Source organism: Priceomyces carsonii, assembly GCF_900007245.1.
Source record: "Priceomyces carsonii strain CBS4050 genome assembly, scaffold: Debaryomyces_carsonii_scaffold_3, whole genome shotgun sequence".
Lineage (NCBI taxonomy): Eukaryota > Fungi > Ascomycota > Pichiomycetes > Serinales > Debaryomycetaceae > Priceomyces > Priceomyces carsonii.
The window spans coordinates 472,147-498,280 of record NW_026946676.1 but is presented as its reverse complement, the minus strand read 5'-3'; the positions used below and the strand labels follow the sequence as shown (position 1 = coordinate 498,280).

At 37.3% G+C, this 26,134-nt stretch overlaps 14 protein-coding genes across 14 annotated transcripts; 7 read left to right on the top strand and 7 right to left on the bottom strand.

The window, feature by feature from the left end:
• Positions 1–62: 62 nt before the first annotated feature.
• ISA2 (Isa2p) lies at positions 63–749 on the top strand (the record flags this gene model as incomplete). Its single annotated transcript, XM_062952658.1, has 1 exon — positions 63–749. One exon carries the CDS (start codon positions 63–65, stop codon positions 747–749), a length of 687 nt encoding a protein of 228 aa, XP_062809539.1.
• A 321-nt stretch (positions 750–1,070) lies between these two features.
• Positions 1,071–2,921, bottom strand: TPD3 (protein phosphatase 2A structural subunit; the record flags this gene model as incomplete). Its single annotated transcript, XM_062952657.1, has 1 exon — positions 1,071–2,921. The coding sequence occupies one exon, from the start codon at positions 2,919–2,921 to the stop codon at positions 1,071–1,073; it is 1,851 nt and encodes a 616-aa protein (XP_062809538.1).
• A 609-nt stretch (positions 2,922–3,530) lies between these two features.
• On the top strand, positions 3,531–4,484 carry PRCAT00002773001 (putative phosphomutase; the record flags this gene model as incomplete). Its single annotated transcript, XM_062952656.1, has 1 exon — positions 3,531–4,484. The coding sequence occupies one exon, from the start codon at positions 3,531–3,533 to the stop codon at positions 4,482–4,484; it is 954 nt and encodes a 317-aa protein (XP_062809537.1).
• A 585-nt stretch (positions 4,485–5,069) lies between these two features.
• Positions 5,070–7,448, top strand: PRCAT00002772001 (uncharacterized protein; the record flags this gene model as incomplete). The annotated part of the gene is made up of 1 exon (XM_062952655.1): positions 5,070–7,448. One exon carries the CDS (start codon positions 5,070–5,072, stop codon positions 7,446–7,448), a length of 2,379 nt encoding a protein of 792 aa, XP_062809536.1.
• Positions 7,449–8,346: 898 nt separating this feature from the next.
• PRCAT00002771001 (putative serine hydrolase) lies at positions 8,347–9,144 on the bottom strand (the record flags this gene model as incomplete). The annotated part of the gene is made up of 1 exon (XM_062952653.1): positions 8,347–9,144. One exon carries the CDS (start codon positions 9,142–9,144, stop codon positions 8,347–8,349), a length of 798 nt encoding a protein of 265 aa, XP_062809535.1.
• Positions 9,145–10,520: 1,376 nt separating this feature from the next.
• On the top strand, positions 10,521–11,117 carry PRCAT00002770001 (YbhB/YbcL family Raf kinase inhibitor-like protein; the record flags this gene model as incomplete). The annotated part of the gene is made up of 1 exon (XM_062952652.1): positions 10,521–11,117. One exon carries the CDS (start codon positions 10,521–10,523, stop codon positions 11,115–11,117), a length of 597 nt encoding a protein of 198 aa, XP_062809534.1.
• Positions 11,118–11,300: 183 nt separating this feature from the next.
• On the bottom strand, positions 11,301–11,606 carry PRCAT00002769001 (uncharacterized protein; the record flags this gene model as incomplete). Its single annotated transcript, XM_062952651.1, has 1 exon — positions 11,301–11,606. One exon carries the CDS (start codon positions 11,604–11,606, stop codon positions 11,301–11,303), a length of 306 nt encoding a protein of 101 aa, XP_062809533.1.
• A 520-nt stretch (positions 11,607–12,126) lies between these two features.
• On the top strand, positions 12,127–14,025 carry PRCAT00002768001 (uncharacterized protein; the record flags this gene model as incomplete). The annotated part of the gene is made up of 1 exon (XM_062952650.1): positions 12,127–14,025. One exon carries the CDS (start codon positions 12,127–12,129, stop codon positions 14,023–14,025), a length of 1,899 nt encoding a protein of 632 aa, XP_062809532.1.
• Positions 14,026–14,233: 208 nt separating this feature from the next.
• On the bottom strand, positions 14,234–15,781 carry RIT1 (tRNA A64-2'-O-ribosylphosphate transferase; the record flags this gene model as incomplete). Its single annotated transcript, XM_062952649.1, has 1 exon — positions 14,234–15,781. One exon carries the CDS (start codon positions 15,779–15,781, stop codon positions 14,234–14,236), a length of 1,548 nt encoding a protein of 515 aa, XP_062809531.1.
• Positions 15,782–15,927: 146 nt separating this feature from the next.
• Positions 15,928–16,968, bottom strand: PRCAT00002766001 (uncharacterized protein; the record flags this gene model as incomplete). The annotated part of the gene is made up of 1 exon (XM_062952648.1): positions 15,928–16,968. One exon carries the CDS (start codon positions 16,966–16,968, stop codon positions 15,928–15,930), a length of 1,041 nt encoding a protein of 346 aa, XP_062809530.1.
• A 195-nt stretch (positions 16,969–17,163) lies between these two features.
• FUM12 (Fum12p) lies at positions 17,164–18,642 on the bottom strand (the record flags this gene model as incomplete). The annotated part of the gene is made up of 1 exon (XM_062952647.1): positions 17,164–18,642. One exon carries the CDS (start codon positions 18,640–18,642, stop codon positions 17,164–17,166), a length of 1,479 nt encoding a protein of 492 aa, XP_062809529.1.
• A 290-nt stretch (positions 18,643–18,932) lies between these two features.
• Positions 18,933–21,299, bottom strand: PRCAT00002764001 (uncharacterized protein; the record flags this gene model as incomplete). The annotated part of the gene is made up of 1 exon (XM_062952646.1): positions 18,933–21,299. The coding sequence occupies one exon, from the start codon at positions 21,297–21,299 to the stop codon at positions 18,933–18,935; it is 2,367 nt and encodes a 788-aa protein (XP_062809528.1).
• Positions 21,300–21,404: 105 nt separating this feature from the next.
• Positions 21,405–24,239, top strand: PRCAT00002763001 (uncharacterized protein; the record flags this gene model as incomplete). Its single annotated transcript, XM_062952645.1, has 1 exon — positions 21,405–24,239. One exon carries the CDS (start codon positions 21,405–21,407, stop codon positions 24,237–24,239), a length of 2,835 nt encoding a protein of 944 aa, XP_062809527.1.
• A 261-nt stretch (positions 24,240–24,500) lies between these two features.
• Positions 24,501–25,355, top strand: PRCAT00002762001 (uncharacterized protein; the record flags this gene model as incomplete). The annotated part of the gene is made up of 1 exon (XM_062952644.1): positions 24,501–25,355. One exon carries the CDS (start codon positions 24,501–24,503, stop codon positions 25,353–25,355), a length of 855 nt encoding a protein of 284 aa, XP_062809526.1.
• Positions 25,356–26,134: the final 779 nt, after the last annotated feature.

Below are 26,134 nucleotides of genomic sequence, written 5' to 3'. Positions count from 1 at the left end.
TAGAGATGCTCGTTCAAATCAAATCTTGGTAATTTGTAATAAATTTAACTACTTAACCAAATATGTTAGTAAGAGCAGCATTTCGAAGCTCGAGACACTCAAGGCACTATTTAAGTAGCGCCATTCCTGGGCATTTAGTAGGAAATTTTGGGCTTAGATTCGTCAAAGGGCCATTATTTTACTCCACATCAACATCAACTTCTCAGTCTAAGACTTTAAAACCGTCATCATTTGCTAATCCAAAGGATCCCAAGCCCACGTCAACACCTTTACAAAGTAAGGAAGTTCCACAAGAAGATATAGATGACTTTGAATTTACCAAGCTTGTAAATGGAAAGACGGACAGGCAGATTGCCGTCACGAAACGAGCATGCGATAAATTGATCAAGATTGCTCAAGAGGATAAGAATCCCACTACAGCATTAAGAATATCCGTGGAAAGCGGCGGGTGCCATGGATTCCAGTATAATTTATCGTTGACGGATGTGAAGAAAGAATTGAGTGAACATAAAGATCTTTTGGTCTTCAAACGGAGTGATGAAGGATATGATGCATTTGTTATATTGGACGACTCTTCTTTAGAAATTTTACAAGATTCGAAGGTTGACTACACGAAGGAATTAATTGGAAGTTCTTTCAAGGTTGTCGACTCTCCTTATACTTCAACTGCGTGCGGTTGTGGGGCTTCATTTGACTTTGACTTTGACAAATTAGAAAAGACTATGGCTAAGAGACATAATAGTACATAGAATATAGCACTTACATAACGATGAATGAAACCATTTGATTAAAAACCTGGCATACTTCTCTTTAAGTAATAGCCACAACATAGAAACTGAAGCTATAGTAAAGTAGTTAAAAAATGAAAATTTACTGAATTGAGATATGATATTAAGAGTTTAAGAATATTGCTACTAACTCAGATATCTCAGAGTAATAAGTAAAAATGTGATTCTTTTGCGACGCCCGAAGACTATTTTGTCTTATTCTTATTTCATTTACCATACTTAAGCATGATTAATTTTATTCTTTTCTTGACTTTTTTTGCTCCCCACTCTCAAGCAATTTCTCTAAGACAAGAGCTCATTAATTCCCTGAATGCTCTTGCTAGCATAAAATCTCACATCTACGTCATCATCATTCTGCAACTGTTCCAAGTTTGGTATCACTTCCAGAGTAGTTAATTTTTGGAGCTCCAGGTCCTTTGATTCGCTCAATTTCTCTACCAAGACAAGATAAGACTTCGCAGCGTTAAATCTGATGTTTGGTACCGGGTCAACTATAGAGCTGTTAATGAATGGCAAGATCTTCTTTTTAATTATAGCAGTATCAATAACTGAAACCAAACTTGTAATTGCGAAAAGACGAGTTATTCTTATAATAAAGTTCGAGTAATCAACTTTATCATCATCAATTTTATCATCATCATTAAGTAATCTATTAATGATTTCATTATCGGCCCATTCAGAGCCAAAAATATCGGTCAAATCTTTCAAATTTTTGACAGCAGCATCTCTAATTGCAAATACCGGATCCCATAACCAAGACATGCATAAAGATAACAATTCATCATTGAAAAAAGAAACCCCTAACTGTTTGGCTAATTTGGGGATATATTCTATGATTGCTAGTCTGACTCTCCACTTGCTATCCTGAGCTAATTCAGTAATGGCTGGTAACAAATTCTTTGAGAGCAAGTTAATACCAATTGTTTCGTTAACTACCGATAAATTGGAGATGATATTTAATCTGACGTCAGGATACTCATCTTTTAGCATAATTAAAAAAATAGGCAACAATTTATCTATGGTCGCTTGCTTTTCTAAAATTGGTGACAATTCAGTAATGGTGGAAGCCAAAGCGGCTCTCACATTTTCTTGGGGATCTTGACTTAAATCAGCAACAACTGGAATTATATCTTTTAATATTGCAGGTTTTGTATTTGTATGTTGATTCAATAACTCGCAAAATCCAGGTAACTGCTTAGCAATTGCTTTCCTTACTTCTCCTTCGTTATCTTTTAATGCAGAGATAAATGGCTCGATTAATTTATATAAATCGCCATCTGTAAAATTTCTTGCAATCTTCGTAAATCTGTCGGCAGCTGTATATCTAACCCTCCAACTTTCATCGCCAATTAGCTTCAATGAGCTAATAAGAAACTCCGAATTATGAGTATAGTCTTTGATCTTTTGAAAAAATTCTAATATTGAGATTAACACATCAATACTTAAAAATTTGACCGAGTCTTGATCATCATTGATCAAATGCTGGAACATTTGGGAGATGATTTCCCAGTCTTGGTTAGTAACGGGCTCCAACGGTTTCTCGTTTGTGAATTTATTAATCAAAACAGGTAAGTTTGTTGCAGCGCTCCTTCTTACCATCGGGGAATCATCGCAAACTAACTTCAAATACATATTTAGTAACTCTCTTCGGGTTGACGCGTCTACTTTCAAGATAACTGACTTGTATAAGCCACAGCTAGCAATTTTTTTAGAAAACCAATTTCCCAGACTCAAGTTCTGAATTAAATTCAAAAATATTCCGTTCAATTCCTCATCCGTCAATTCCAAACTTATCTTATTTAGTGAGTCGATTGCCTTATCCCTGACGATAGGTTCCTCCATTGAAGCAAGAATGAGTAATATTTGGATAACCGGTTCACAATTTTGATGCCCACCAACAAGAGGAATGAAGTCACCCAATTTGGCCGCCAATACTGCAAAAACTTCTTCCTCATCATCTTGAGCGACGTCATGCAAAAATGGTAATAGCTCGTTCAAGGTTCTTTCGGGCCCTAATGCTATTGCAATGGTATCTAATTTCTGCATCGCTTCCACCCTGTTGGAAACATCATCATGCTTCAATTCGTCCATTAGCAATGCTAATGGATACAAATCATCATTGAAATTGTCCATTTCCAGATCCTAAAATTCTCACGAGCCAAATATGCTGTTACTAGGATTACCGAAGAATTTAATGTTTAAAGACTGTACCAGAGTTTTCGTTGTATATCTTTCGCTTGGAAGTATTTGATTAGATCCTTCGTTGACAAATATTCGCCATGTTGCACGACCTTATGATTGCACCCAGGAATATCAACATACACTGCTTAATATACGGTTCCTACTTAAGGAAGCAATCTTCCACTATCAGTAGCGTCGATGGTGTTTATCCAGCTATTCTCCGGTATGATCATTACCTGAGGCGAAATCAAAGCTAGTAGGCACTCAGTTCAATTCCTAAAATTTTCTAAATGTCCCATCGAGAGCGAGGATGATGTCATAGAGTTGATTGAGAGCAAGCAAACCAATTCCTACGACGTTCAGCTTGGCTATTGAGCTACCAAGTTGAGTTTCTTATGGGCAAATTCATTACCCTTGAAAACCTTATAGCACGTGATGTACTTGAGGTGCCTGAATATTCAGCTTTAAGACTCACTACCTGCTGTTGCGTGTCCTTAACGTGCTCTGTGAATCGCTACTTTGTTTGTTGGGGTCTAAACGCAATCGCTACATTCTACAAAAATGTCTATCACTCCATCGAGATTGGATGTCCAAGATTCATATTACTCCAAGGATGAGATTGATGATTACCGTTCGAAATTGAATATTTTGCATCAACAACTTGAAACGTACTGGAAATTTGAGGTAGTCGATGAGCTTTTCAAGCAATCTTCACCGGATACTGATGACACCACTTTTGACTATATGAAAGAGAATTTTGGCCGGATGCACTCTTGGGATACGATTTATCAGAGAATAGAAGAGTTGAACAAGAAAGGTGGACCGAACGAGTCCTACAAGCTATTGTTTCTTGCTAGGCATGGCCAAGGATATCATAATCTAGCTCACGCAAAGTATGGAAATGAACTTTGGGACGATTACTGGTCTAAGTTGAATGGCGATGGGTCACTTACGTGGGGGCCAGATCCACTCTTGACCGATCTTGGTGTGCAACAGGCCAAGGAAAACCATCAGCAATGGAAAATCGAGATTAAAGAACATGGGGCTAGGGCTCCAACAAGATGGTTTGTCTCCCCCTTAAGCAGATCCATCGATACGTTAATTTATACGTGGGATGGAATTGTAGATGTCAAAAAAGTCGAGCCTTATATCATGGAGAAATTGAGGGAGACAGTCGGCATTCATACGTGCGATAAAAGATCTACTAGATCTATAATTCTGAACAAATATGAAGATCAAGGACTTACTATAGAGCCTGGATTTGCAGAAGAGGACATCTACTTTAAGACAGACTATAGAGAAACATTCGCAGAGCATGGCATTAGAATGAACAAGGCTTTGCAAGAGATTTTCGATGCAACACAAGACGACTCAATCCTCAGTCTTACGACTCATTCAGGATCCATAAGAACTCAATTACTAGTACTCGGACATCGACCATTTGCAATGGGCACCGGTGCGATGATACCGCTTGTAGTAAAAGGAACAAAGGTGAACAAAACATCCAGTTTGTAGGCACTATGTAGTTTCGAAACAAGTATATAATAGGAAAAAGCAGTAATAATAAGAAGAAATACACAAAAATACACCATTTTATAACCAATGGAGTACACTGAAAGTTCATTCTTGTAGGGTAGACCTGAAATGATCTACAGGGTAGCATTTCGTGTTATCACGTTTTTTATGTGTTTCCTGTACATACGATCACCAGTACATACATTAAACCGCCCAGCCGTTTGCCCTTTCTTCTCAAAAGGAATCCGGTTGGCCGAGTCAGGAATTAAGAACGAACCTTAATTAAGAGCTGGTCCTCAAAGTTTATGTCCATAAGATAAACTCAATTCTAAACTATTATAACTCTTTTGGCAATCCTTGTTTTCCAAACTCTTACAATTCCTTATCTTTTTGAAAGATAGCATAATTTCATTAGGGATTGAAAAGATAAGTGAGAGCCGGTATTAGATAAATTATCGGACTAAAACCGAGAACAAAATAAGGAAGAGATATCTTAAAATTTTAACTAGTTTGTTAGAAATCGAATAATAGTCACTTTTCTTGGTTATAAATCATTCGCCCTTTACTTGTTTCCATTCTAGATTTATGAAGTTTGGAAACAACTTGGCATACTTGTCTATTCCAGAATGGAGGGGGCATAACCTTGACTATAATGAGCTAAAGAGCGAAATAAGGGAAGTTACGCGGCTAAAAGAGGATAACTTGAGGCCATTATATTCGATGTTTATGAGAAATTTTGAATATGTCAACCTTTTCATAGCTACTAAGTATGGTGAGTTAAACAGGAAGCTAGATTTTTACGAAAGCTCCCTTGAATATATCAATATCTCATCTTCTTTATCGACAGAGGAAAAACGGGCAAAGATTGATGAAATACTTTACCACGTATTGGATATTGCTATGAACTTAAAGAATTTGTCTAAGTTCATTTTAATTCAGAAGATTGCATGCCTGAAAATTTTCAAGAAGTTCGTCAAATACTATTATTGTGAGAATAAAGCGAAGAAGTTTATAATAAAACTAAAACAGCAGTTGCAAGCGAATGAGTATTCTTTTGTCAATTTCGACCTTTCTGGTGTCACTTTAAAAGTAACGAGCTTTATAGGTTTGTTAAAGCACTTGCTGAAGAATGTAGAAGATATTGTTCCAAGAAAGCCGTTGCGCAGTTATCCATCGAGTATAGCTTTGTCGTCCCAACTTCTGAGCAATTTTCCATCGCACAATGCCCATGAACAACAAATTCCGCCCACAGAATCATCAAAGTTTGATCTAACAACTTTCTTGAAGAAAAACTTTTGTTTAGATTTTTTGACCCTTGACGATTCCAATAGCTTAAACGAAATAATTTTGAATTTGAATGTGGTCATGGGCCTCGAAAGTTACAATTCCGATACACCTACTATGGTTTCTTTCATCTATTTACAAAATGACAATTTAGTCGGTGATCCTTCTTATATCTTGTCGCAAGAAAATGAGTCTTTTTCAACTTTGATTGCATATGTTGGAGGTTTGAGGAAATACTCGTATTGTGTGTTGCCAAATAGCTTCATCCAGGTTTTCTTAAATTATATGGGAGAAGAAGATGAGGAAGCTTCAAGAGCTCTTAAAACAGAGTTGAAGACTTATTTCGAGAAAAATAAGGTAACCTTTTTGACCAAGACTACAATCGATACAATTTTGCTGAAGAAGAAAGTGCCTAAGCTTAAGTTAGTTTGTAAAAGAACGAGATACTTATTAAAAAAGGAAGTTGACGAAAGTGATGGTCAAAGTCACAGGTCATTGAATAGTGAGACTTCTTCCGTCAAGAGAAATTATCAGGATGACTATTTGGCCACATTAGATAGTGCCATCTATACTACAGATGATATGAAAAAGGTCTCTTCCTTAGATTTTGAAGTTGATCATTATGATAAGTTTCCATATAATCATTTAACAGTATATTCAAACGATTCAAACTTATCAAACTTTATTCAAAACTTGGATACTAAACTTGAAAATTCGCATTTGACAAGCACTTATTCAAACAGTTTATTGAGAAAATTACCTCCTAAAATTCAAGGGTTAATAAGAAATGATAGATCCTTCAATTTATTTAAAAATATGCATTTCTATCACTACATGTCAACGTGTTATTTCAACATGATACCTCCAGACAATTATATTAATAACCATTATTCATTTTTGTTGAACCTTAATTTATTTAAGAATTTTGAGAATGTGACTTGCTCTAATACTCAAAAAGGCATCGAAGATGCTATGATGAAGCCAAAATTGAACCAATTTTCACAGGACTCAAAGTTGAACTCCATTCGTAGTAATGATTCTAGCAATAACAACTCAATTTTCACCTCAAAGAGCCACAGTAATGCTGACCTTAATTCAGAACAAGATACAAATGATATTAATTGGTCTCTGGAAGAGCAATACCTCATGGAGTTACAAAATGCGTCATTAACGACGAATTCTAAGTTTGGTAACTTAATGTCTCAATTTATCAAGTTCAAAGGAAAGTTATCATCACCAAAGGAACATACACCGTTGGTCGATGACATAGAAAATAATTATGATTCAATGAACGAAGAAATCTTATACTATCCTCGAAGAAAATATGAGGATAGTGTCAATATACAATATGAGAGGTACTACGATAGTACGCTCTCTTATGCATACTTGTCGTTACTTTGGATATCGCTTTTTATATCAGGCGTAGAATCGGGTATCATTTACACTATCACTAAGGTAGAGGAGAAGAATGCTGGTTTCTCTCTCCGAAAGAGCATATGGTTAATTATGATTTTAATAATTGGTCTTTTGTCGTCGTTATTTTTCAGTTTGGTTAGCATTAATCTCAATTTTCAAAGGTTCACTCCTGCGCCTACATCTCATTCAGTTGTCATATGGACTGGTTTTTTTGTGGTCTGTACCTGTTCTGTGTGGTCAGCTATCGTACTATTACAAATGTGACCGTCCATGATTAATTTACTATTTAGATTTTTATTTCTTTTACAATTCTGTAGCATCATATAGCATGTTTCAATAGATACACCCAACATAAAACTAAAGCTTAGTTTCGAAGAACTAGTAAACTATCCAAGGAGAGAGATGGTGGAAAAAAAAAATTTTTCGAGGAAAATCTCCCGGGGGTGAGTCGAACACCCGATCTCAAGATTACTTTGAGGAAAACCCATTACAGTCTCGCGCCTTAGCCAGCTTGGCCACCGGGAGCTATTTCCTGTTGAATCACTTGACGGCTGTTTTATAATCGACTACGGACTAAAAATCCAAGTGGTTAACTTCTTTTTGACAAATTTAATAGAAGGTCCTTTCTCACTCTTACAAGATCTATTTTTAACACTAAGAACTTCACTGCTTCGAGATTCTGGATTCAAATATTACCGATGAGAGGGTCTTAATCTTTTGGGTTATAATATAAAGATGTTGCAAATATCTTTTAAAAGTATTTCAGGAAAGACAAGAAAGTACTAGCATTCAGGTTATTTACAGTCCATGTGGGATTGATGTCAAGAAGTAAAATTGTATTTGGTAGTTGAAACGTAAAAAGGTAATTTCTTAAGTTTTCATAGATTGTATGATCAATAAGTTGCTGAATGTTAAGTCTATTGCCATTATTAGTATAAGTCTTTCAGTGATAGCATGAGCTTCAGATGAAGAAGGTCAGCTCATCTTGTGGGGCCAGTGATTCGAGTACAAGCCGCAAACCTTTGCTGATCTCCAGATTGATACGTATTTAAAGTATCTACAGGACTTTTACATTGCGTGATTATCATTTGCTCTCTTATCAGGCGTCTATATCTATTCATAAGTCTATCTATTTTAACAAAATAATTTGATGGTTTTATATTTACAAGTTGGGTTTCTTTTCAAACAGTTCACTGATGACGTCAACTATAGGATTCAAGAACTGTTTCTTATTAGGAACAAAATGACCTCCATCATGTTTGAATTCCTTGACATTCTCCGAATTGTATGTGGAGGCCAAATATTGAGAACGAACTGGAGGTACAGCATTATCATTTTCTCCGTAGACAATCACAACCTTAGTAGTAAAATCCTTTGAAGTTGGCGGCGTGAACAAGTCTGAGTATGTATCAATCTTTTTAATTTTTGACAGGTATTCATCAAAGTTCTCTATAGAATGGATTGAGGCAGGATCATCTTCTTCTGGATTTTTGACCTCAGTAAACACAAATCCCGAAATTAAAATTGAAACTCCAAAGTATGAAGATTCGGGCAAAGTCTTTCTAATTGTATTGGTAACTATTGAAGCAAGGGCTGCTCCCTGAGAAAATGCAATAATTCCATCGTATGGTCCATTCTGTTGTATATAGTTCATCACATAATTAAGTGAATTTTGAAATCCTTCGTAGTTTGCTCCATTGTGCGCTGCCCACCAGCATCTATTTATGTCAAGTTGAACAAGCCCATCCCATTTAGTATTTGCCTCCTCTTCTGTGTCTGCAAGTTGAAATGGCAAGCTTTCCTTTGAAGGAATTTTATTTGGAGGGTCAATATAGTCTAACTGAAAATTTAATTTTTTGGTCAAAATCTTTCTGATTCCTGACGATTTTTCCGCAAAAATTTTGCCGTTTTGCAAATATCCACATAAACAAAGAAACTTTTTAGGTGCTGAAACTGTCATCTTGTATCTTGCTTCTTATTTGTTTTTTATATTTTTTACTAGGCAAAATAAAATTGGTTATAATCATTTCACGATTTTCCGAATTGTCAAGTATAAATTTCGATCGCTAAGTATGCACTGCATAAGAAATAAATTCAAATCCTAAATAAAATAGCTCATTATATCGTAGGAGACATTACGTAGTCCTCCATCTTCAATGATCAAGGATTTGAAATGAAGTAGTCTCTCTTATTCAAGGTGAGCTTACTTATCTCATTCAATAAAGATCACAAGAGTCTCTACCAATGCGTCGTATTTTGAAGTCAATTTTTTTGAACAAGAATACGTCATCACTCTGGCTGAAAAGCCCTCCTAAGGACTAACACAGGTACTACTTATTGTAATTTCACATAGATGTGTATAATTTGGCTCTGTGATGTGTGTCATCTTAGCGATATGAAGACCAATGACGGCGCATAATTTGGAGTCATTTTCTTATACGCATATGAGACTAAAACTAGAATCTTTATGAGAATGAACTGTGACAGAGGTCGTTATGTGATGAGCAATACTACAGAGACTTCCAGCAATTCCATACTGCCGCCCCAATATGCAATTTCGCTACTCCCTAGCGTTAAAATTTGGTATGACTTTTCCCCTTTAGTTCGCCAACCGCTCATGCTCGATCTATTTATGTAACATGCTGCGCAAAATAAGCTCTTTTTTATCTTGACGATAAAGGATACAAATAAATCGTATACAGTTGCAAAATGCAGGTACCTTTGGAGTTTCGATCAACTATTATGAATTTATAACTCGTATGCACAAAATACAAGAAATACCGTTGCAACCAGTGCGCTGTGAGGCTCTTAGAAATGTCTCCAGGGTAACAAGCAACAAATACGGTGACATAAAGGAAATACCAAGTGCTTATGGAGGAAAAAAAACAGAAGAAACTTGAATTTAGCTCATAATTGCGACTGAATGGATTGTATATCCTTACTGGTTCATTCAAGAGTATGCAGACACCATGCGATTCTGATATACTTTTGAAACGAAATCTCTCTATTGTGCTCTTTGGGGCGAACCCCTGAATGAGCGTACGGCAATTGTGAGGATGGCGTAAATAAACTTATTAATATCTATTCTTCTATAATTACGAAACGAAGCTGAAGCCTACGGTGGGTTGGCTATCCACAGGCTTACGTGATCTATTATTGCAAATAATAGGTTTTGTGTCAGAAGTCCGAGTAAAGCCGAGAATAGTTATTATTATCTTTATGCCCGTGCAAGACCGAACTTCTCGCAGCCATTCGTCTTGACAAATAAAAGCAGCAATCGTCCTAGTTTCAAATAGCTTTTCTCATCCTTGTATTTTGCTTTAATTAACGACCAAAATGGACTTTCCATTGAGAATTTTTGGGTACTTGCTCTATTATGTTAGGGCAGGGGAATCCAAATTAGCAATTAATCAAGATGAATTCAAAACTTTGCCGAGAATCGTAGATGTCAGCAGTCCGCAGTTTGAAGATCAAGGTCCGATGCCCTTTGAGACAACCTTATACGATGCAAACAAGTCACCTTCTTTAACTTTAAAGCTCAATAAAGATGCTCCCGCTACAGGTGTCAAATCATTGATGCTCATGATACAGGATTCCGATGTTCCAATTCGTAAGCCTGCTACTCATGCTTTTGTTTATGATATTGACCCCACTAATGCCACATTCAAGTTTGGAGAACTTAATTATGATGCTGATCAGAAGAAGTTTAAATTTGGTGGCGGTATCCTTGGAATACAGGGATACTTTGGTCCTAGGCCCCCTCCAAGCCATGGCCCCCATAAATATACTTTTCAGGTGTTTGCTTTGAATGCCACTGCAACTGAGAAGTTGAATAGTTTTAAGTCTAAGGTTTCTTGGGGCAATGCGTTGGAAGCAGTCAAAGGTAATGTCGTTGGTATAGGTAGTCTAGTAGGTATTTACGAGACACCATAGGTTCACTCTAATATGCTCGGTACACTTTATCGTTCCATTTTTAGTTAATTTTTATGAAATATGCCATGCATATATAAATATTACTACTTAAGTATTAATTATAAAGTTACGAGTTTATCAATTTGATTTAAAAGAGCTAGCAGATAACTCAGTAGATAGTATTGAATAAGATACCAAATGATTTTAGGCCAAGAGGGTATGGAAACCTCCTACACCTATAATCTTTCCCATTCGATCAAGCTCTGCAATCATGATTACAGCCAAGAAGCACCTGACCAAATCTGCAACACTTAACAGCACAGAAGCGCTAGAAAGGTGCTGCTCAATTAAACTGAAAATATTCGATGTCATGAAACTTACCGATGTAAAATACATAAGAAATAATAATACAGCGATAACTGCAATAAGTTCACGCTTTTCAAGGCACCAGCCAAATACCACGAAAAATACAACCAACGCACTGGTTGAGTGGCCGGCAAACTCTAACATTACCTTGGAAACGGGAAATCCTTTTACTCCAGTGGTTTTCCGTATGATTTCCTGTTGGACGCTAATTTTTTCTTGTAGTTCCAATCGAGTAGTCTACCACTCATGACTGAGCCAATAAGCGTCCCTAAGCCCTGGCTCAAGTAATATAGACCTACTTTAATGATGCTGTAACCAAATTATTCTTCAAGGAGGCCAGATAAGCTCGTAAATGAAAGAGTTCATGTCTCAACTTGCAAACCTACTACAGTTAGACAAAAAGTAATTTTCAAACTAAATAAGATTTTGATAAGTAATGAGATATTATAATGAGGTTAGGCTGTTCCCACATGTATCATTCTCAAATAAAATTTCCACTAGCTTTAGACTCTTTATCATGTCATATTTACAGTTTTATCAAGGGCTTCTTCTCTCCCTTTTATGCTTTGAATATTCTTTCGCCCGAGTAAAGCCAAGGTTGCAAAATGGGCTTGCATCACGTGCTAAAACCGAGTAAAACCGAGACTAATAAATACTTCTATTCATGTATAACCCTCTAATTATTCTAAAAATTATGAGACAACGTAAGATCCAGTCCTGTCTAAATTGCTACAAGCGTAAAGTTAAATGTGATAGAAAGGAGCCTTTGTGTACATCATGCGAAAAAAATAGGGTGCCTGTGCATCTATGTATTTACAAAGAAACACCACTAGCATCAAGAGCTAGTAGCGAAAGCAAATTACTTGATGAGATCGATTCTCTCAAAAAAGAGGTAGAACTCTTGAAGTCAAGGAAACATCTGTCTGACATGGATGACGTTGATGTGTTCGATTTGAGCAACTTTCATATATTCAAAAAAGGAGGAGAAACCGCTAGCTTCCACGGGGCCAGTAGTTCCAAGACAATTTTCAACCTCGCATGTAGTGATCTGGGGTTAGTATCACATCTCATGAATAATATTGGGCATAACTATTGCGTGTGGAAATCGCTGCGTAGGACTTTACTTGGAACTGAAGCTAGTATAAAATGGTGCCTCGAACGCATCCCACAACTTGTCACGTCATATAAACTGATGTCAGTTGAATTGACAGAGTATTTACAATGCCCCCAATCAATAGCTGATTGTATTGATGGAAATAAACTCTTTGATTATTTTAGCTCAACTTTTGAAAACCTGAAGGTTGATGATATGGGTTATGTTACTATTAAGAATAACCCAAGTATCGCGAGACTATGCGTAGTCTTGTGCATCCTTATAGAAAACTCAATACTAAAAATGGATAGCAAATATGAGTCCAAAGAGGAATTATTTGTTATCGCAAGATATTTGTTGGCAAATACTGAACTTGGTCCTAATTTTACATCCTTGCATGCCATTCTTTTCATGTATCAGCTTGAAAATTATGACATTAACTGTGATATAAACGGGAATTATAGAAAATCGGATTGGTTAAACCGGGCTATCCAAACAGCAACTGCTCTAGGACTACACAGTGATCTAGATAAAGAATTTAGTGATGAGTCTAATTCTTTTAGAAGATGTCTTAGTCGTATATGGAGCTACATAGTTTTTGAAGACGTAATTAATTGCATGCAGAGAGGTGTTCCATCTTTCATACACGATGGGTTTTTCGATGAGCACCTTATCATTAACGACTGTTCAAATCTTCGTGATACCGTGGTTTTATTTAGAGAGATTACTATCCATGTAAATCTGAAGAACTTGGTACGAAGAGTCGCCCTCAACAGGTATATCGATCTTCTTCAGAATCTTGAGCGCCAGGATCGGAAGATAAGCAAAAATAGCGAGCCTTACCTCATGAAGCAGAAAAGATTTAATACGTTATGCTTTCTTCAAATGTTATGTCATTTAAGATATCTAGCTGTTTCAGACGATAGGAACAGATTTGCGGCTGCGAAATACACATCACGTCTATATAACGAGATTAAAAAGTTATCACTCAAGACTCTACATACAGATTCCTTATTCTTTGCCCTGCGTCCTAACTTTCATGATATTAAGGTGGGCTTGTTTCGCTGTCTTTGTTTCTTCATCCACATTTATACGAAACATAAATTTGAGGCTGTTCACGAAGATTTCGAATTGGACGATGATAGGGCCACGATACCAAATTCAAGTGACTTGGATGAAGATTACTCGCTTACTGATAGTGAAATTAGAGGCTTGATAAATGATAAAAAGCATTTGAAAACGTTCTTGAAAACGGATATATCAAAGTTATTAGAACTATTTGGAAAATACAACTTCCGATCGCAAGTGTTGAGTGCCTTCTTAGTGGACTTTTTAAAATCAGTACCAGCAACCGATGAAATTACTGAAAACATTACCAATAACACGCGAACAATTCGAGCAGATTTTGAATCGTTCCAGTTTAATGATTTTGACGTAATGGAAGAGTTGGAGGGTTTATTTTTTTCTTGATTTATCTTCCTTGGATTTCATTTATTCTGAGGTTCTGGCATCTCTTCGAAAACAATGTAAACATTTTTAATAGTACTGTCATTTAAGAAAAGGAAACCTCTCGAGATCGTTTTGAGTCCTCGATTAGGTGTCCACTTTAGGCAAACGAAAACTTATATTGAATCATTTCACGATTTTCAGAATCGTCCTCTAGATCTCATAGTACGTACTACATAAGAAATGAGTTCACACTTTGTAAAGTATTTCGACTTGGATTCACTTTTCGGATATCACCTATTTGACTTAAATGTCTTCTAACAACGTCCTTGTTAATAACAGACAGTCCAACTTTAGACCATTCCAAATCAAAATTTTTGCATAGTAAGACCAATGCTAATCCTACGCTTATATCTTTTCCCGACTCACACATAATTAAAATTCTATTCTCTATGCAAATATGTGGTAATATTTGAGGAAGAGCCATTCTCAACTGTTTGGCACCCTTCTTCGAGGAGTCTATTTCATATCGTAGTATCTTTATTGACCTTTTAGGTATATTTTGAACCTCAAATTTATCAGAAAATATCACAACTTGTTGAAATTCGCTATTTGATTCAATAAATGATGCATAGTTAAGGTTGCTCTCAATAGTGCCAATTGCAATATTAGTGTCATGGGATGCATTTCTGATATAGCTTATATCTAGATCCGAAGAAGTAGCCAGCAGAAATTTTGCATCGTTGTATTCAGCATTGATTCTTGTGATCAACTCTCCATCAGTTATCCAGTCATGAATTAGGCCAGTATGATTGTTAATGAATGACGGATTTGTTTTGTTTCCTCTATTATAAATGTGATTCCAGAAAAAATTTGGAGTGAAGTCACCATCACAGAGTCGCTTGGTTGCCCAAAGCTCATGGTCATCGCCTGAACCCTGAACATACACCCATGAAGTTGAGCTGATTCGACCCTCCTCAGTGTATCTGACGGTGATTCTTGAATCCTCGTTGGTCACTTTTGCTGACGCAGTGATGCACAAGACTGTTAAAATGGGCCCCACTGAGTTGTCAATAACTGCATCTTTACTTCTTGTCTTACTCGGATAGAGCCACTGTGGAACAATTGGTCGTAATGAACCCAATTTTTGAATTAGGTATTCTTTATCGAATAATTGAAGGCGATGAACTTCTGCAACAAAGCTATCTATCTTTTTCCGAATCTCATTTGCTTCATTAGCAGATATAACTTCTTCGGGTACGAGTAGCCATTTGTTTTCCTTTAAATTTAATAGAAACGAGACATCGACATCTTCTTTCAATCCCATCTCCTTGGCCAAATATTGATCTGAAACATCTTCAAACAAAATACTGTTTATAACAGAACACCAAATAGGAAGAGTTTTCAGTAAAGCGTCTGGCATTATCTTTCCCTTTCGAGTAGAATCCACTAATGCTATCGTTGTATGATTTGAAAAAAGAGAGAGCAAATGCAAATTTAGCCTTCGAAATGAAAACTTCCAATGATGGGTATGACCATCAGTTGACTTGAAGTAACAAGTGTCAGTCAACATAGGCTTTGGAATATACCATAGGCCGCATCTCTCATTCGCCACAAGTGGTATATCATTAAAAATATTTGTACTCAGCAACACATATTGAGCATCATAAAGTATAGATTGAAGTCTATTTTTAAGACCTAAAGAGTCCTTTTTAAGCTCTTTGGTGATAGCTCTAATGTCAGATCGATAACCTATTACATCATCACACCAAACATTCATGTCAAATATTCATGTCCCTTCGTGAAAAGTTTGGTTTGATGAGAAAGAAAAATATCATTATAATCAATCAATATCTAACATTTTACGTGTTATACAGACCAAGTTATGTTATCAAAAAATGCATTAGTTTAATTAAAGATAGCTTTCTACGTACTACTATTTCTTAAGGCTTTCAATTTTTTCTCTTTTTTAAGAGCTGCTAGTCTCTTTTCCTCCTCTAACTCTCTACGGTCTTCCAATTCAGCTGTGCGTTTTGATTTCATCTCTTCATCGAAGATTTCAGTCCCAGTGGCTTCCATGTCATCGGAATCATAGTCATCGAACCTGTCATAGTACGAGCGCTTTCTCCCTCTGTTAAACATGGCCCAGATTTCATCTCTATCATAGTCAAGGTGAGTGTCACCAACTTCTTCCTCATCGGAAACTATAAAGCCATCGTCTTCATCTTCATCTTCATCATCTACTCCATGGTTGCTATAAGCTGCCCTACCAGCGTTTCTTGAGCCATTCTTCGTACTAACTTTTGAAATCAGCTTTAATTTAGCCTTCAACGCTACTGACGGCTCTCTCACAGGAAAAGGCACCGAGACTTTGGTGTGCTCTTTCGCTTTGGTGGGCTCCTTCACCACCTCTCTCGCTGTTTTCTTTACTCCAACTGAGGGAGACCTACGAGGCATAACATTTGGTGAACGCCGAGAGGATGGACTCGGCCTTTGAGAGCTTTCAGGTGACTTTTGTCTCAAGGAAATGGAGAGCTTACTATTGTCTATCTTACTAGCTTTTTTCATTAAATCATTGAAATTTACCTTTTTGGAAGGAGGTTTCGGAAGCAGCCGTGGTGATATTTGAGCTGGGGCCCTATTTACAGTATGGCTGATCTTCTTCGTTGGCCCAGCACTCGACGATGCTGTCAGCTTTCGTGATGTATTCGTTTTGATTTTCTTTGGAGGTAACCCTTTTTTGGCACGCTCTTCCTCCTCCTTCTTAGCCCTTTCTAAACGACGCTTCTCTTTCAATCGTGCCACCACTGGATCCACCGACCTCGCAGTTCCATCTCTATAAGTGTATTGGGCACCTTTGGCGTTTGATTCTTCTTCTTTTCCTATATTTTCTTGGTCTTGTCTATTACGATTGGAAGGTATTTTTCCCTTTTTATTAACATGTTGCAAGATATTAGACAAAGACATGTACGTCGACTGCTTCCCTTCTTGAAGAAATCACGGAATCCAATAGGAGGAACCCTTTATATTTAGACTAAAGAAGAAAGATTTTTTGATATTGTCTAATATGAAGTCCATTCATAAATTTTACATAAGTCCCATATCTAAAGAAATGATAGAAATAAATATCTCTTAACAGCTATTTAGAAGACTACTAACAAATTACACGTCAGAGGGTCCAATCATCTTCTCTGGTCTAACCCATTCGTCGAATTCTTTTTCGGATAAGACACCCAACTCCAAAGCAGATTCTTTCAAAGTCAAGCCTTTCTTGTGAGCATTCTTTGCGGTCTTTGAAGCAGCATCATAACCAATCTTTGGGTTGAGTGCTGTGACCAACATTAAAGATTCGTGCAAAGTTTTCTCAATCTTGTCTTTATTAGCCTTGATACCTTCGACACAGTGTACTCTAAACGAGTAAGCCCCATCCGAAAGTAATCTGATAGAATTTAACAAGTTGTAGATTAAAACAGGTTTGAAAACATTCAATTCGAATTGACCGGAAGCTCCTGCAAAAGTGATAGCGGAATGGTTACCAAATACTTGGGTTGCAACCATGGTCAAGGCTTCATTCTGAGTAGGATTGACCTTTCCAGGCATAATAGAAGAACCTGGTTCATTTTCAGGTAAAGCTAACTCCCCATATCCACACCTTGGACCAGAACCTAAGTAACGAATATCTTGTGCAATCTTGAACAAGGATGCGGCAACAGTGTTCAAAGCACCAGATGCCTCAACAATAGCATCATGTGCAGCTAAAGCTTCGAACTTATTAGGGGCCGTCTTGAAGGGTAAACCAGTCAATTTAGAGACCTCGGCAGCGATCTTGACATCAAAACCTTTAAAGGTGTTTAAACCGGTACCAACAGCAGTACCACCCTGAGCTAAGTAGTGCAAGTTTGGAAGAGTTTTTTCGATTCTTTCAATACCATTAGTCAATTGCTGAACGTAACCAGAGAACTCTTGTCCTAAAGTCAATGGAGTGGCATCTTGCAAGTGGGTTCTACCAATTTTGATGATGTCTTTGAATTCATCCGATTTGACTTTTAAAGCATCGCGTAACTTAGTCAACTCCGGGATCAAAGAATGAGTAATTTCAGTGACAGCAGCAATATGCATAACCGTTGGGAAGGTATCATTGGATGATTGTGACATGTTACAGTGATCGTTTGGATGAACTGGTTTCTTGGAACCCAATTTTCCACCCAAGATTTCAATTGCCCTATTGGAAATAACTTCGTTGGCGTTCATGTTGGATTGAGTTCCGGAACCAGTTTGAAACACTACCAATGGGAAATGATCATCTAACTTTCCCTCTGAAACTTCGGTAGCTGCTTCTTGGATTGCCTTCGACAATTTAGGATCCAAATGGCCCACCTCTTCATTGACTATAGCCGCAGACTTTTTCAAGATACCAAAAGCTCTCACGATTGGAATTGGCATTCTTGCTTGTGCACCTCCAATCTTGAAGTTTTCTCTTGATCTCTCGGTCTGAGCACCATAATACTTACTGTTGTCTACTTTAATTTCACCGAAAGCATCAGTTTCGATTCTGTATTCTTTGAGTGCCCTTGCTCCCGATGATAAGGATCTCCCTTGAATTTTTGAGAGTGTATTGATAGCTGCAGTCAGTTTCAACATTTTATCAAGAGTTGTGTCCTATTACTTATAGATTTCTTTCAAATCTGCCTACTAATAAATTGTAGCGAATAATCTGATTGATCTTAATTTTCCACACCATCTTTTGGGTCTTTATATTTGGAGAGACTCGGTAATACTCGGTATATATTTCATGATCTCGGAATCGCCCAATTTGATTGGTTCACATCCCGGAACCCTATATAGATGCAAAATAGATATAAGAGAATACTTAAGTTGATCTCTTTATAATGGTTTGTAAAGACTAATGAATATATAATGTTGTCAGTTATTCACTCGCTTCTGAGTTCATCTTCATCTGGCCAGTCCCAATTGAGAATGTCTTGCTCCGACTTCAGAGTGGAGGTCGAAATGAGATTTCTACTGTCAGCTCTGACTTTAGCCATATGTTGAATATGCCTTTTGCCGTACTCCTTAGGAAGGGACCTGAGCAATAAGAGCAACAATTTGCGACTTGGGCGAAAACGTAGATCTTCCCACCAACGAATGATGAGTGAAAGTTCTGAAATGTAGTCGAAGGAATGAAGCATCAGAATGTAACAGTGCCAAAGCTCGTCTGATGGATATATTTTACAGTCATTTTCTAGCTGTGATGAAGAAAAATCCAGGAATTGCGATATTACTTGCTTTTTGAACTCATGGACCGCAATTTGAGGAGCATACATGTTGTCCCATATGGTTATATTATGATCAGAATTCACCAGACATGCGGCTCTCATTAGAGCACGGAGACTCGATTCATTTGGAAAAAGGTAGCTACTACCGTAGTATTCTTTTTTATAAAGCTCAAAAACGTTTCGAGTACTGAAGCTGACCTCACCGTTAAGCATAATTCCCACAACTTTTGGGGTCTTTCTTGGAAATCCGACATCATATAAGTACCTTGCGTATTCTACTGCAGTAGAAAATGCACTGAAGGGATCTAAATCATTCTTAAGACTTTGTATGGGCCCTGAATCAATTTCGTTTGACCAGTATCCTCCTTCCCTGACCGCTGCATCACCGTAAAGTAATGATAAGTACTTGGGTAAAATTGAGCTTGCGTGAACAGATAAATTATAATTAGCTCTCTGAAGTATTTGGACAAATTTATTTAGTCCATCCACGGTCTTAATGGGACTGATTAGATGTAATATGATATTCTTCGAGGTTAAAATTTTATCCGAGTGTTTCACGAGTTCAATTAGTATTTTTCTAGATCGTTCCTGAGTCATTAATCCGAATTCATTAAGCTTCATAATGAAGCTTAACCAAAGAGCAGACGAATGTAAGTTATGTGTCGCCAAATCATTGAAGTTGTATAGTAATTGATCAGGCGATTGAGACAAAAAGACTTTAGTAATACTTTGCGTTATAGAGTCTCTTGGACCGCCTGAAATCTGACCCAAAAAATGTTTCTTCTCAGCAACGTGGTATAACTTTTCTGCTTTCTCAGGCGAGATATTTCTTATCGCCAATATGATGCCCATATAAGCTCTTAAATTTAACTTTTCGAAGGGTTTTTTGTCAGGCGACCCGACTTTCGCTAAGTACTTTACCATGATTTCTTGTGTTTCAACGATAATGTTTGTCATTTCAACCCCATTCTCGCAGGACAGTATTTGATAATCGAATGATATTTGCCATATCAACAGATTTATAAAATCCTCAGTAACTATCTTAAAGGAATATCCCAGTTCCGTACTGAGTAAAAACTTTAAAGTCGTAGACGTTATGCTCGGAAGCTTGCTTATATTGAACTGAACCGCATAAAACATGAGGTTCTTGATGCAAAGTTTTAAATGATGAGTATGCTTATGATATGCAATTGAAATAGATTTAATGAATTCGTCCCAGATATCCAGCTGTAAAACATATTCTTGTTTCGAAATGGGCGTTCTTAATAGAATATCAGAGCTCACGAAAGCTGGTATATTGTATAACAGATCCAAATGGTTACAGCTATCGCTTATATTTGAGGCTTTTATCGAGGACATCCAAGAAACCAAATCCTTTTCAATGGTGTATTGGCTCTTAAATCCCATTTTGGAGACTAAGAGGAAACTGAATAACGATAACTCTAACGTTTCAGAGATCTCAAGCTCTTTTGGATCATGACAGCTATATTTCGAGATTAATAGATCGCATTGCTGTCTAATATTTATATTAAAGTGAGCTTCTATCAAGCTCTTTAATGCATTGAAATCGGACTTACCAATTAGTTTTCTTACTATGGTATTCAAGATTTCTTTCTGTCTTTGATTCTGGTGTTCGATATTAATATTTCTACCTCCATCTTCTATCAAAACGTTCTTAAGAGCAATTATACAATGGAATGTCACTGGCTCTAGTAGGCTACTTATTTTAAATGGGTTTGGTAAGGCTTGGTTTGAAAACTGGGCCAAGTTCCCCTTTCCTTCATGCTCTAGCCTCATTTGAACTAGTAAATGCTTTATATTAGGTTTAATCTCAATCTTTCCTTTATTATAAGATATCCTATCCCTCTCTAAACCTCTATAGAGAACTCGATGCTGCTTTTCGACAGTTCTGTGCTGCATTGAAAACTGAACGTCTCTTCGTATTTTGCCATAATATCTATTCAATATGATCCCACACGTACTTAGTCGAGAAGAATGGGATCTTAAGCTCATGGCTGACATCCTAGAGCTGTAATTTGCCTATTATTGATATCTTACTTCATTAGAATTTTTCATCGTGCCTCAAACTTCGCATTTCGATCTCTATATGATAACGCTACTAATGTTATGGAATCTACATCAAATGATGCTTATAAAACTTTATTGAAAGAAGTAAAGTATAATAAGGGAGAACTGAAAGATAGATCTAGAAAAAGGCGTAAGAAAGCTAAGCTTGAAGGTAAACATCGCGTAGATAGTGATCATGTTTGGACTGATAACGGTGATATAGATAATATAAAACACGAAGGAACAAAAAGTAAATTTATAGCCAAAAGGGACTCGTCTGGTTCTGAGGACGTTTCAGAGCATTCTGAAGAAAGCTTTGATTCCGATGAATTTGAAGATGTCGATCTAAGTGGAGATGGGGGAGAAGGAACAGAAAACGACATTACAAGTACTAGTCAGCCGGATTACAGTGGAAGCAACAATGAAGAAACATTGACCTTCACACTTGATCAAGGAACTAATGAACAAGTTCAGAAGAAGGCTCGCTTTGTGCCGATTTCTAAGGAGGAAAGAGATTATAGAAAGTTGATACATCAGATGTACTTGGTTGCGATGATTATACATGGCGCAATTCGAAATAAATGGTGCAACGATTATCAGCTTTTGATGTCACTTAAAAGCAAAATTCCAATTCAGTGCATGGATATACTTGAAGCAAGCCATAAGCCAAACGTTATCGACTCAGTTAAGTCGAGAAAGTTCCTCGATGCTTTACAACTGTTAATGTTATTTTACTCACATAGCTTCAGAATTACCTCGAAAGGATTGATACGAAAGGATTGGGATGAACTCTCCACAGTTCAACCAAAAGCAGAGTCAAAGGTGCTGTTTGAAAATTTCAAATCTCAAGTGACACATTTCAGAGGTTCGAGAGACTTGGGTGCTCAAGGATTCGTAAGCTTACTTAGGTCGCTTGGACTCAATGCGAGGCTCATTTTCTCCTTGCAACCACCAGATTACACTTCAATAAGACCTACTGAATCCCATTCTACCAAGGTTCATAAGAAACCTCTGAAACAAAATGACCTAATTCAAAGGTTTCGCTCTCTGAATAGTAAAGCCAAGATTCTCAACATGCTAAGACTGAAATCTGCAACAGTTAGTACCAATGATGAAGATCAGATGTTTGAAGATGCTCCTTATCCAATTTTTTGGGCCGAAGTCTGGAATCGATATTCTAAAAAGTGGGTCAGCGTTGATCCAATTGTTCTAAGGGTTATTGAGATTCCCCCAATGAGAAGAAAATCAAAATTCGAGCCGCCACTATCAGAACCGAGGAACCAGCTATTATATGCTATTGCATTTGACAGGCTAGGTGGAGTTAAAGATGTTACAAGGAGATACAGCCAGTTTTATAATGCAAAAACAGTTAAAAAGAGAATAAGTTTTAAACCAGAATATGAGCATTGGTACAATCGTGTCATAAAAGCAGCCAACAGCTCTTTGAGAAGACCCAACAGGTTGGATGTCTTTGAGATGAAGGAGTTTCACGAAAGAGACTTAGCAGAGGGAATGCCAAATAACTTGTCAGATTTCAAAAATCATCCCTTGTATGCTTTAGAGTCCCAACTAAAGCAAAACGAAGTGATATATCCAAAGGATGATTCTAGTAGAGTAGGTACATTTCGATCTAAAACGACTAAAGCATCGGACGTGATACCAGTTTACAAGCGCTCTCGTGTACACACTCTTCGATCAGCCAAGGCGTGGTATCTTCGTGGAAGAGTTCTCAAAGTTGGTGCGCAACCTCTTAAAATAAGGATAAGAAAGAGCAATGCAGATGACAATGAAAGCGAAGGCAATGATGACGACGAATCCGAAAGACTTTATGCAGATTTCCAAACTAAAATGTATATCCCACCGCCCATAATAGATGGAAAGATCCCCAAAAATGTCTACGGAACGATAGACATCTACACACCTACAATGATTCCTAAAAATGGCTATTTGATTGATACCACGGGTAAATATTCAATGAAGATTGCAGAGAAAGCTGCGAAGTCAATCTTAAACATCGATTATGCAAGAGCAGTCGTCTCCTTTGATTTTGGCAAAAATGGCAAGCATAATAGAACCCCAACGGCTAAGGAGGGCGGTATCCTAATCGATGTCCTGAATAAGGAGGCAATGGTAGCTGTAATGGACGCACTTTTGGAAGAAGAACAAGAGCGTGAAGCAAAACTTGTAGAGTTGAATACTTTGAGAAATTGGAAGTTTTTCTTAACAAAACTTCGTATATTGGACAAATTGAATAGGGAACATGGAGCTATCGAAGATACTTCAGATGAAGAAGATTTAGACAATTTTAATGATGGTGAAGAGACGGATAGACAAATTAAAGGTGGTGATAGTAATAATGATAACTTAAGTCCTAGTTCTAGCTCAGGCACAAGTGAAGCTGGGCCCGGTGGTTTTTTTGTGGATGTTGAACCAGATATTCCACCCACAGAATCAGATATTGGTGCCTTGCTGCGAGAGTCGCCGACTAGCCCGTCAGTAACGAATGATAGTCCCGATTTTAAAGGGGGGTTCTTCACACAAGACGATGCTGCAGCTCTACAAGAAAGGCCTCAAATAAGGACTGAGGAAGATGCTGATGCTGATGCTGATGCTTCTTTGGAAGAATTGCCAGATAGTTTATTCGAAGAAGATGAGAATGGAGAACTCATCTATAATCCGAGGAGCGAATCAGATGAAGAATCAAATGAGAAATTTACATACGACCAACCTCACACTAGCGATGAAATTCAAATTGCATCGAAATCGCCCTCGTCACTGCCAGTACTTCGTCCCAACGAGAGCGAAGATTCAGAAGCGAGTTTGAATAAACTGCTCACTCCCGACCTTCACCTGGAGGATGCCCAATATGACTTCGAGTATAGTGACTCGGATTAAAAGAGTCAGCTCTCTTTAGATCAAGTGACTCAAGCTACGCACTTACAGGATATAACGTTCTATTAGCCCTCTGGGCGTAGAATTGCTAAGTCTGTCTTAGTCATCAGTGTAGAAAATTTTCAGCCCTTCGCTGCTGCTACATATTCCTAATAAGGTAAATAATTGCGCGCTATTACTGTATAAATGTAGATGAAAAGAAACCATGTAACCACAAGTGTATGGCATTCTTAATATCTGAAAGGTTAGTAAGGATCTTTAGATATGTACAATGAAGTTGCTGTAACGGTCCTTGGTACCATTGGAACAGTATTATGGTGTGTTCAACTAATTCCGCAAATCGTTCGGAATTTTATCGTAAAAGATTGTACCGGGGTACCTGCAATGATGATGTTTTTATGGACAGCTAGTGGTATACCCTTCGGGATTTACTTTTTCGGCACTGATGGGTCTGTGCCATTGAGAGTACAGCCTCAACTCTTCACATTCTTTTGTCTGATAACGTGGGCTCAGACTTTATACTATCCTCCTCTCAAAGTGAGTGTAATCAAAATGGTGGCTCTTGTGGGGACTTTTGTACTAGTAGCTGTGGGGCTCGAAGTTGGGTTTATACTTTGGTTACGACCCATATATCGTGATGGTAAACATTGGCCGATGTTGGTTATTGGCATTATTGCTAGTGTACTCTTGGCAGTTGGGTTAATTCCCCCATATTTCGAACTAGCAAAACGACAAGGAAGAGTGGTAGGGATTAATTTTTTTTTCTTGGGTATGGATTCAATGGGTGCATTGTTCTCTTTGGTGAGTATCATTGTGGGGTCTATGGATCGAATGAGTATGGCACTTTATGCAATCGTTTTGGCGCTTGAACTTGGCATATTTACTAGTCAAATACTCTGGTATATCACTATTGGTCGCTCTATTTTGAAAAGAGAAAAAGAAGAGAAAGAAAAGAACAATACGGATGCTGACGAATTGGATAAAAATGGTCCTGAGAATCTATTTTCACTAATTCTGATTAAGCGTATAAAGATGAGGTTGGAGAAGTCAAAATTACCAGATGGTGAGGAACGGGTCACGACAAAACCTGATGATGAGCAAAGTACTACAGAATCATAGCTCATATGTATTTCGGGGATTATTTGTATCATTTATCTTCTGGTAGCTAATGGTTGATAATGATATTTGCATATATAGAAAGTGTATATAAGAGCACCTAAAGTATTACTTTTACAATAGAAGAATAGGGCATAGATTTAATTTTCACAGTCTTAGATATGTCATATCGCCTCTCCTATGCAAATCGCTCCAATTGAGGCGTAAGTTTATAGTCTGGAGGTTCGGGTCTTTTGACCTTATATTTTATATTCTTCTTAACATCTCTCGTCGCGTTTAACATTTAAAAAATATACAAGCTTTGAAGTAAAGTGATAAAAACGAAAGGAATACTGGAAACATAGAGGTCAAAATTGCCTACAGCTTGTATTCAAACTCTCCCTGAAGATGGTAAGATAAAATTTGTGTAACAATTGTTTGTTTGGAGAACAAGATACTAACAATACTACAGTCTTCTTTCGCTCCTCTCAATACGATAGAAGATCAACTTCTTTCTAAAAAGGACTTAGAAGAAGAGCATACAAGAGAGTTGCAGATTGAGCAAGCATTTAAGCTATTCCAGAAGGCACTAAAGCATCAGAAAGATAAGAAATACCTTGAAGCATTTCAAATATACGAAGAACTTTTCAAATTGGATGTGCTTTCAAACCACTATTACGAGGAAAGAGACTATATTAGGGGACTTCAAAATGGATCATCTAATACAGTAGTCGATGAGCTAAGCTTCTTGTCTCCCAATGTAAAGCAGTTGAGGTATTTGATATTTAGAAATAGAGGCTTTC